Raw genomic sequence first — 11,559 nt, forward strand, 5'->3', positions numbered from 1 at the left:
CAGCTGATCCCTCCTTCCATTTCGACCCTCTCACACCTTTCAAATTTGACGAGCTCGAAGAACAACCTCAGTCAACCCCATCTACAACCCCCGATTCTCTGCTTAATGTCCTCGAATGGCGCTCAGCTGAAGACAAATTGGATCTGGATGCGCCGTTGTGGAACTCCTACCGTGCCAGGCGGTAGGCAGAGCGTTGAGGGGATAGGTGCTGTTGAGGCTGCCCTCGTGGGTGGTCCGAGAAATGAGATGAGGATTGAAAAGAGTGATAGTGTTGGGGGGGGGATTTTTGAGAGACGACGGGGATGGAATACCGTTGGCGGTGGTTGGTTTGTTGAGGATCGAATGATGATGATAAGGGGATCAGGAATAGTGCTGGGGATACTGCCAGCGGATCAGAAAAAAAGGTGATGGAATTTCTCTTGGATCAGAGCAAGTCCCATGCCATCCCATCCTCCAAGTTCAAACTCGAACTTGGACTCTGGGGAGTGACATGTCACAGGACATGTCATCACATCCCTAACTACAAACATCAAGCAAGAAAAGAGGAAAAAGAAGAAACACCACAACACTAAAACAAGAAACAAACCATAATAAGAAAGGAAGAAACCAAGGAAAGGAACATAAAGAGCAAAGAAGAACAACAAACAACACAAACAACCAAAACAAAACCCACATGACTCATGTGTTAGGACCAAGAAACATGAAAAGAGCATAAGGAAAAATCTGGGAGGGATTGAGAATCTTGAGGAAGTGGGAAAGCATGAGAAGGGATCTTGAGGGATCTTGAGGTCAACGTCTTGCTGTTGAGATTGGGGATCTTGCTGACTTGAAGATTCTGATGATCTGGAGGGCCTGTACTGGTTTGAACACCACATCCACCCACCATTTGCAGACTGTCCCTAGTCTGCTCCTTCCACCACGCCAGCCTAAGAACTAAAAAAAGAAGAAGAAAAGAGATTCCCGCCAGGCTCACATATGTGGCGAATGTGATGTTTTCAAAACAATGGTAGTAGCTACCCGAGGTACATACACATGGGAGGACTTACTTCTGTACTCCTATGCCTCCACAAGGAACCTGTAAATACCATCCTTCATTCTCATCAAAATGCAACAAACCTAGTTTACCCTCATTGCGGAGACAACCTTCAACTGACGGTAGTTTATTCTCATTGCGGAGGGGATTGGAGATTGAAGCTGAAGGTAGTTTATCCTCATTGCGGAGGCGGATCGGAGACGGGGAGAGAGCCCGAGAATTGCTCGGATGATCAGAAAAATATCGGGAAGACTTAGATTGATCAACTTGATGCTTGGAGGAAGGTTGAGGAAAAATCAAACAGGAGGATTGAGAATCTAGTTTAACCTCATCTCGGAGGCGGATCGGTGTTGGAGAATCTAGTTTAACCTCATCTCGGAGGCGGATCGGTGTCTGAGAATCTAGTTTAACCTCATCTCAGAGGGAGTTGGAACCAGGAATCGGAAAAGATAGTTTAACCTCATCTCGGAGGGGTTTGAGATTGGAAGACACAGCTAAATTTCCCGCCTTTGGACGGCGCTGAAAACCAGGAACGACCTTGAAAATGGGATTGGGAGGAGATGGAGCCGCCAGATCTTGACGCGTGCCGTCAAATGAAGACAAAATTGAATCAGAGCCTTCATTGTCCGCATCAAAACCAGAATCTTCTGCTCCAGAAATAGGAAAAGCCTTCCAACAACGTTGAGACTGCTTCTTCCTACCCTCCACCAGGGCGAGAGAAGTAGTATGAAGTTTGGAAACAGAAAAACCTGGAACCAAGAGATTGGCAATCTTCCTAAGAACGGAGTCCACCGCCTTGGCAGACCCAACAACACTTGGCTAGGAAAATAGATCAGATGACTGCAGTTTGGACTGGCTTGACTTGGAGGTAGGTGTCTTGCGGATTGAATGATAAGGATGAGACCGGGGAGCCGACGCAGCTCGGGAGGACGTTGAGTGCACTGGCGGATACCATGGCTTAAAAGAGACGCAACTAGACTTATGTAGCGCGTGCAGGGGACGGGCAAAGGGACTTGAGGCTTGAAAGGACTCCACAATGCTGCGTATTGGTCGGCTAGGATCAAAAGGTATCAAAGCGCCCGTAGGAAGGAAATAATTCTGCCCTATCTGCTCGACAAGGCGGATGTTTTTGTCATTTCTGAGCTCGTAACAGTGGGCTGTACCATGGCCTTCGCCATGACAATAATAACAGATCAACGGTCGCCGAATGACGGAAGGGGAGATGGGATATTTCTTCAGCAATCGCTCCTCACACAACTGGAGCATCCTAGCAACATCGTCCACAGTAACGGAATCCAGCGATGCGGCCGAAAGGTCTTTCGGCGGAATCTCTTCTGCGTCCCGTGGCAAAGCCATATCAAGGCTTCCTTTGGGTGAGTCGGTTTATTTGAGTCCTCAAGCGAGATCCTGAGACGAGGGTGGGTTGTCTGAAAACAATCGGGGCTCTGTCGGGCGTCAGGACAAAAAGGACAAAGGCCAGGACGGCTCTGTAGACGACTTCGAAACTTCCGACAGCAAGATTCCCCCACCAGGGAGGTATACAAGCTTGGGGGCTCTTCAAACAATTGGAGGGACTCGGGAGGACGTTCAGATGATCGGCAGGGCCGATCGGGGCTCGATAGATGATCTGTTGTTCAGTCAGGCGTCCCTAGGTGAAAGGGAAAGGAAGGTGAGGGGCGAGGCCGCGAGGGATCCGTCTAGGGGCAATCAGGTGGACTTCTACAGGTCAGCGGAGGAAGGAGAGCCAAAAGATCGTTCCGGTCTGGCTATTCGTGCTTTCCAATCGGTCGACCACGCAGAAGAACAGATAGAGATCAAGATCGAAATCAAAGAGATGCAATCTGAACAATCGGCCTGGGCTTGATCTTCTGAGTATGTTCGGGTCCTGAAACGATCTCGGACCAATCCTCAAACGACGAGCTCTGCGAGGATGGAAGGAAGAACCCGGGAACCTAGACGAGGATGAAGGAAAGCGCGGCGAGGCTCACGTATGTGGCTGAAGTGATGCTTTGACGATGTGTAGCGATACCCTTGGAGGTGCACGACTGGAAAGGACTTACTTCTAGTCTTCCAGTCCTCCACGAAAACCACAAAGCACCTACTGCGCCTGAGCCGAAATGCCTAGAGGCGAAAAAGAAAAGAAGATCGGGGAAAGAGCACCGGAGCAGGAACCAGCAAAGATCAATGATAGGAATCAAAAGAGAGAGCGCCTCAACCGCCAATTGTCTTGAAATCCATAAGGGCGAGACTGTAAATCTTGAGGTCGCTGGTTTGATCCCGGCTCGGGGGACCAAATGTGGAACTCCTACCGTGCCAGGTGGTAGGCAGAGCGTTGAGGGGATAGGTGCTGTTGAGGCTGCCCTCGTGGGTGGTCCGAGAAATGAGATGAGGATTGAAAAGAGTGATAGTGTTGGGGGGGGGGATTTTTGAGAGACGACGGGGATGGAATACCGTTGGCGGTGGTTGGTTTGTTGAGGATCGAATGATGATGATAAGGGGATCAGGAATAGTGCTGGGGATACTGCCAGCGGATCAGAAAAAAAGGTGATGGAATTTCTCTTGGATCAGAGCAAGTCCCATGCCATCCCATCCTCCAAGTTCAAACTCGAACTTGGACTCTGGGGAGTGACATGTCACAGGACATGTCATCACATCCCTAACTACAAACATCAAGCAAGAAAAGAGGAAAAAGAAGAAACACCACAACACTAAAACAAGAAACAAACCATAATAAGAAAGGAAGAAACCAAGGAAAGGAACATAAAGAGCAAAGAAGAACAACAAACAACACAAACAACCAAAACAAAACCCACATGACTCATGTGTTAGGACCAAGAAACATGAAAAGAGCATAAGGAAAAATCTGGGAGGGATTGAGAATCTTGAGGAAGTGGGAAAGCATGAGAAGGGATCTTGAGGGATCTTGAGGTCAACGTCTTGCTGTTGAGATTGGGGATCTTGCTGACTTGAAGATTCTGATGATCTGGAGGGCCTGTACTGGTTTGAACACCACACCGTTAATTGACGTCAATTCCTTCTTCAACAACTCAGATTCAGAAGACCGCTTGGACTCTGCAGATCCTCCAGTCACTATTCAGGAGACAAACAACAAGCCGTGTCAGCAAAACGTCAATCCCAAACAACCCAAACCAGGTTACAACATTCGTCTCACCTCAGACATTGCGCCAAAGAACATCAGCTCCGACATCGATCCCTCGCACATCTTACACACCAAAAGAAGGGCCAACCTCGCCAGAGCACTAGTTGTGTCCGAAATTCCTCGCACTTATCGCGAGGTGATGCTCTCGTCTGAAGCATCATCCTGGACTAAAGCGGTGGAATCAGAGCTTGCGGCCATGAAGGACCTCAAGGTTTGGAACATCGAAGTGATCCCAGGCAATGAATCTCTTCTTGGTACCGTCTGGGTCTTCCGTAAAAAGAAGAACTCTGAGGGTATTGTCGTGAAATTTAAAGCGCGACTGTGTGCGCAAGGCTCCCAGCAGAAGGACGGGGTCGGGTTCACCTATGCTCCGACAGGCCGATCTACCAGTCTAAGGGCCGCGCTCATTGTCGGTCTCTCCCGTGGATATGACATCCACCAAATGGATGCCAAGAACGCTTTTCTAAATGGCAACCTCAAAGACTTGGTCTACCTTCGCCCCCCGCCTGGTCTCGACGTACCCAAAGGTTACTGCTTGAAGCTTAACAAAGCTATTTATGGCCTCAAGCAAGCTCCGCGAGTGTGGTATGCAGAATTGCGCAGCTTCTTTGAATCAATCAATTTTGCTCCATCTCCTGCAGACCCATGTCTGTTCACCTCTCAGGTTCCCAACTGGGAATGTTTCGTCCACGTCTATGTGGACAACATGATTATCATCAGCCACAACGTTCAGCGCTTCAAATCACTCATTTCGTCAAAATTCAAAATGGAAGATCTTGGTGAAGCCAAACACATACTCGGCATCAAACTAACTCGGTCATCTTCGACCACCCTCCTTCTCAATCAAGAAGTCTACACCCAGTCAATCCTGGAAAACTACAACATGGTGGACTGCAGGACTACTTCGACGCCAATGGTAGCCAACTCCAGGCTGACAAAAGCCTCCGACGCAGATCACAATTCCTTCAAGCAACTCAACGTCAACTACCGGGAGGCGCTAGGCCTACTCAATTATCTCTCAGTCTCGACCAGACCTGACATATCATTCACGGTTTCCCAACTTTCTCAACACCTCGAAAAGCCAGGAATGGCTCACTGGAAGGCGGTCCAGCACCTTCTTCGTTATCTAGCGGGCACCAAACATCACGGAATCCAACTGACCGGTTTGCGCAAACTGGAAAACATTGCAGTCTACACAGACGCCGACTTCGCCAACTGCACCGACGATCGACGGTCGTATTCAGGTTAAGTCACGCTATTCGCCGGCAATCTTCTCTCTTGGCGATTGAAAAAGCAGCAAACCGTCTTCACATCGACAACAGAGGCAGAGTACCGCGCTCTTTTCGAAGGCGTCCAAGAATCTGTATGGCTCAAGTATCTCTTCCAGAGTCTTTCAGTTCAGTTCACCACCAAATTCAAAGTTTTTGTCGACAATCAAAGCGCCATCGCCCTCGCAACAAACCCCATCTTTCAACAAAGATCCAAACACATCGACATACTCTATCACTGGCTCCGAGAGGTCCACGACACAGGTTTAATTCACATCAATTACGTTTCAACAAATCAACAAAAAGTGGACATGTGCACCAAGGCGCTTGGACGACAAAAACACCAGCAAATCATCACCGACCTCAAGATACAGCGGCAATGAGAGAGGGGGGGTATTGAGGCTTTTAGAGCCAGGCATACTCTCATGCGCCGTGCTGCGGACTTAGACCAGTTAGGTTTGAACTTAGATGATGATACTCAACAAACCTAAGTGATTATGTAGTGATTCCCCTACCTAGACTGTAGTTGTTTTTCATTCATTCTCACTTTCATCGCTTCATCATCAAACTCATTCAAACATCTCATTCACTTGGTCTTAGGTATGCCCTCATCTCATCTCCTTTGTTCTCACACTCTCATCTCATCAATATCATGTCTTAGGTGTGCTTCCACCTTGCTCGTGTCCGCGCTCCCGTGTCATCTCACTCACAACTATTGCTGCTATAGGTCAGTATACAGTCGTTGTTTTTCATTCATTCTCACTTTGATTGCTTCATCATCAAAACTCATTCAAACATCTCATTCACTCGGTCTTAGGTGTGCTTCCACCTTGCTCGTGTCCGCGCTCCCATGCCATCTCACTCACAGCTATTGCTGCTATAGGTGTGCTTCCACCTCGCTCGTGTCCGCGCTCCCGTGTCATCTCACTCACAGCTATTGCTGCTATAGGTCTCCTCCTTGTCGCCCATTACGCCTCCGCCCGCGACTTCTCATTCGCAGCCTGCTTCACGGCGTCGTCTGCAGCCTTGCCCGCCGCCGCCGCCGCAAGCTCGTCCCGCTTGCTCCACCCCCGCTCGTAGTCCTCCTGGCACCGGTTCAGCAGATACTTCCGGAACAGCTGCCCGCCATGCACCTTGTTTCCCGTCACGTCCACCGGACTTTCGTCCTTGACGCCCGGCGAGAGCTTCTCCATCAGCTTGCGACAGAGCTTGGCATACATCTCCGACCAGTGGGCCTCGTCGGTCGCCTTCTCGAAGATCAGCGCGATCACCTGGCGCAGGATCCGGCCGTCGTGCTCCTTCTCGGACTTGTTGGCCCAGGCAATCACCTGGTCCGAGATCGACTCGAACTTGTCGAGCGTGAGCTTGTTCAGGAGCGCCTTCACCTTGCGGTTCACCAGCTCGGGCGAGTTCTCTTCCAGGACGGTGGCCCGGGTGGCCGCCCAGCTGTTGGCAGACGGCTGCAGAGGCTGGACGGCCTCCACCTGGAACATCTGCTGCATCGACATCCCCCGGTTGAGGTTGGGGTTGTTGGCGCTCGAGGAGGGCGGATGGCTGGGCGCGCCGTCCCGTCTCGATCCCCGTCCGCTCCGTCGACTCGTATCCCGGGCCCCGTTCGACATGATCCCGGGGAGGGCGTTGGTGCTCGGACTGCGCGACATCTGGCCGGTGGGTCGGCCGGGCAGCATGATGCCCATGCCGATCGGCATGGCACCCATCGAGGGCCGGTTGGACTGATAATAATTAACCAAATTTAATATGAGGGAAAGATAATGTTTTTGGTTGGAAAGCCAAGAAATAAAATGGGAGTGGTAACAAAGGATTTGAAGAGTTCTAGACACCTGCTTCTGAGTATCATAATGTATTAGGAATTTTAATGACCTGGAGAGGTAGGCAAATATGAATAATGATTCAACTTACATAGAAGAACCTTTTCCTTTTCAACCAGCTGCCCCTAAGCTACAAGCCATGAAAGAAAGCATATAGAAAGTGTCATGGCAAGCAGCTTCCGGAGACAGGATTCCCTATCAAAATCACCTGGGATTTTTGTTCTTAACTCATAACATACTCTTCTGTTACATAATGGGCAGGAAAGGATCATTTGCAAACATGGAGAAATACATTCTTTGTGATAATGGTGGTGAAAATCCAGAGAGACTGTTTTTCTTCATTGTCACAGTAAGGCATTTTGCATTCATTATCAACAGTTTCTGTTGTGCGCTAAGAATGTCTGCTGTACGGAAGCGCAGCAAGAGTTTTGGATTGTCCAAGGAACCGGCTACCTAGCCAGGCACCGGGCGGACTTAGTGAACGGCACTACGTCACGCCGACCCAAATCAGGCTGCCTCGGCCAAGGTTTCAGAGACACTTTAGTTAACCCGTAAGGGGCTCCTTGAACTAGGACAAGGCCAGTCAAAGGACCGTCCAGATACGGTCTCTGTTCCAGTCCATGACCCGAAAGAGCAGGCTGCATTCCGGGGCCGAGCCTAGTTCCGGAGGGCGTCTAAATCAAGCGACCTAGTGTAACGGATGCTGGGAAGTTTTATGGACTTCCGGTCTTTATCATGCTAACTTATGGCTTAAGATCTATCTGATCTGATAGCTTTGATTGAGCATCGGAGTTCCTGTTAGATTGGAACGAAGTAATGCAATCGTCATAGCTATGACGTGTTCATTTTATGACGTCATTCAGGTTGTGATTTCTCTTTGGGTTATCTTTGTCTCCTTCTAAAATCTTGTTGCTCTCTTTTCTCTCTTTCTCATTGCAATATTCTTTGTCAATAATGTTCCTCAAAAAGTATTACATACTATAACTTCGAGAAAATCATTCTCTATTCAACAAACAAAACCTTATCATTACACTTAAGTTTGATCGAACATCCCGATAAACTTAAAAGATCGACTTACTATTAAAGCACCTGCGAGTTGTCCTCTTGGATAAACTTCAGAGCCAATATATAGCTAACTGAATAGTAGGCCGTGCCTCACACCTAGCTTGACCAAATTGGATTACGACCAACAGAAAAACCTCAGTGCCTGGCCAGATGGGGAAGACGCTCCGAGAAGGAGTGATAAGGATGGATATTTAAAGCCCAAGGATATGCGGCCACCGGCCAATGCCCAGGCTTCATCCCCGTAACCGACTTTCCTCTGGCTTCCACCTGATCACAGGTATCCCTCTTCCCAAAGTCATTTCGCCCTTCTGCAAAATATTTTATCAAAAAAGCTCTACAAACTCTCTTCAATTTCCGTCCCCAGTTATTGCTATTCTGTCCCTGTTCAAAGTCTGAATAGTGGTTCTAGATAGAGTTTTAGTCCGTACCTCTGATTATATACCCCCGGCCACCATGTCACAGAACCTTGATAACCTCTCCGCCAGTATGAAAGAGGCAAATCCAGTTAGCCCTAGCGAAGACGCTGACGTCACAGCTCGCCTGACCCGCTCGCAAGCCGCAGACCCCGCTGCAAAGGCTAATTTCCTAGTCCAATTAGCCCTTGAATCCCCTCCTAACCCCCAAGCGGTCTCAACCTCCGCACAAGCCAAAGTACCAACGGACAAAAAGGCAAAACCGGCAAAGGCAACCGCCAAACCCGCCCCGGCCAACCCAAACCCCAAAGAACCCGCCGCCACGGTCAAAGGTTCAGTCCCGCCACAAACTAGTCAGCTTTTGGCGACGATAGGGGCAAAACATGGTAAGCCATCCTTCTACTTCTTGGCCCGGTTATAAGGGAATCGTGAAGAAAGAGAAACTCACTAATTCTCCTCCCCAAAACAAATGAAAATTAGCAGTGATAGAGGTAGACAATGCTCCAGACTCTATCCCCCAACCCACACCAATTGCTAGTGAAGTAGAGAAAGCAAAAGATGACCTCATCGCCACCATGCTCAAGGCAGTTCTGAAGGCCGGGAAAGACGGTGCAAAAGATGACCTCATCGCCACCATGCTTGAGGCAGTTCTGAAGGCCGGGAAAGACGGTGATCAGTTGAAATCCAACATGTATTTCAACTGTTACAAATCCTTGGTCTTAGGGTTAGCACTTTCATATCTGAAAGCTCATTTGCCACAAGCCCAACAGTTCTGACCAGTCTTGTCATTTCCCAGGGAACCAGCTACAATTCCGGTTACGTTGGTCCCGGCAATGAAAAACCAGCTATCTGGAGGCCAACCGGTAAAGTGGTCCTTTACCTCAGACCCAAATCCAATCCCAGTTGGTGACCAAGAAGACACCACGGCCAGAGGCGTGAATTTCCATTGGGGTCATACAAACTCCCACAGGGATGTAGGATTCACCCCCTACTTCAAAAGAAACCTAACGGAATTAAAAGGTCTGCTACCCCTGACAATTTTCAACAACTTGTGGCAAGACGGGCAAGACGTGGCACTACAGTACCACGCGGAAAAAAGGCCCAAGGGCAACAATAACTCAACTGAACAAGGGATGTGTTACACCGGGTACTCCTACCCAAGTTAATGGCTCATGTCGCACAGCGACTGGAGCTTGAACTACGACGAGTTCTTAGTAAGCAACCCTTCACCATAAGCCTTCCGACAAGTTCACCAGCCTCACCAATGTTTGTGCTCGCCAGATAACCATGCGGGATATACATTGCTACAAAACCTTGGGCCAATGGATCATCCTCCACAAAGCAAACACCAATAAAATACTTCAAAAGGATGGATTCATGGTGGCGTTACGCTACGATATCCGTATCCGGGAAAAAGCCTTTGCACACCGGGTCATCAAGAACGGTGTTGCCTCCTTCTCGGACATATTGGTCTTCAGGCAAGAGGTCTACAACACAGCCTACGGTGAATCTCGTCGCCTGGAGGAGCTCTTGTTCAGAGACAGCAACCCCTACGCCATTGGGGGCCCAAGATTTGGATGTGATCCCCACACTGGTTTGAACCCAGCCAAACGAGCAACTAACACTCCAAACCCGCCAAGACCGTCCCCGGCAGCATCAGCAACAAGCCCAATCAACCCCAACCCAAACAACGCTGCAAACAGCCTCCCGGCCAAGCCGAAACAAGGCAGGTCAAAAGGCGTGGGATATCTCAGCAAGAACTTCATCCCCAACTTTGGTGGGAAAGGCGCTAACTGCCAAGGCCCCATGCAGCCTGGAAGCGGCCCCAAAGGACTGTAGGCCCCTCCCCCCTCTTTTTCATTCCTTCTTTATACTCAGCCCCACTCAGTACTATTCCACCCCTCCCATCCATGCATACCCCCACATCTGTACCAAAGAGAGGCACCATTTTGTTTTGGTGACCTGGTAGCCTCAGCAACCGTCACCCATACGGGATGCACAGGGCATAACCCCAACTACATTCTTAGTCTATGCCCAAGAGAATATCTGTTACTATGTAGTACAACACGCATGCTGCATTTGTTCTAGATCTGGTGCTGAAATAAGATTGGTTTCTACATGTGATCCAATAATTATAGTGAGGAGATCCTATATGGAAATGAAAGTGAACCAATTGTGATCGGAAGCGGAGAGTCTCTTAGTGAACCAGACCCGGTGTGGCCCGTTAAAGAGGAATGCAACATGAATGTCATGGCTTGGGAGGTTGCACTTGCAAAAGCCAACCTGTTACCCGAGTTCCAGGACGTGCCGAATGGCTTCCGTCACGGTTTCAGTCAGGGTATCCCAGTCCACAATCTAGGCAAAGCAGTTCCTTACTTTGCTTCCCCCAACCACCCCTCTGCGTTGATGGCCCGGGAAAAAATCAAGGAGTAAATTGCAAAGGAAATAAAAGCTGGCTGCATGTTCGGCCCCTTTCCATTGGAGCAAGTGTGGGACCGTTTTGGATTTTTTAGGACGAACCCATTAGGAGCCGTGGTGAACGGAGACGGCTCCCTCAGGGCAATTAACAACCTGTCCTTCCCCCATAATGACACAATGATCCCTTCGGTCAATTCATTTGTCAACAAGGAAGACTTCCAGACTACCTGGGACAACTTCAATGCTGTGTCAAGATTCCTGCAAGGAAGGACAAAACTGGCTCTCATGGCAATCTTTGACTGGGAGAAAGCCTACAGGCAGATCCCCACAGCCCCCGACCAATGGCCGTTCTTAATGTTTATGGATTTCAACG

General features: G+C 49.2%; 1 protein-coding gene across 1 annotated transcript; it reads right to left on the bottom strand.

Annotated features, from left to right (window-relative positions):
- Window positions 1-6,467: 6,467 nt before the first annotated feature.
- Window positions 6,468-7,179, bottom strand: PtA15_11A379 (uncharacterized protein; the record flags this gene model as incomplete). The annotated part of the gene is made up of 2 exons (XM_053161280.1): window positions 6,468-6,486; window positions 6,554-7,179. The coding sequence occupies 2 exons, from the start codon at window positions 7,177-7,179 to the stop codon at window positions 6,468-6,470; spliced, it is 645 nt and encodes a 214-aa protein (XP_053025243.1).
- Window positions 7,180-11,559: the final 4,380 nt, after the last annotated feature.

The sequence above is a fragment of the Puccinia triticina genome, chromosome 11A (genome assembly GCF_026914185.1).
Source record: "Puccinia triticina chromosome 11A, complete sequence".
Classification (NCBI taxonomy): Eukaryota; Fungi; Basidiomycota; class Pucciniomycetes; order Pucciniales; family Pucciniaceae; genus Puccinia; species Puccinia triticina.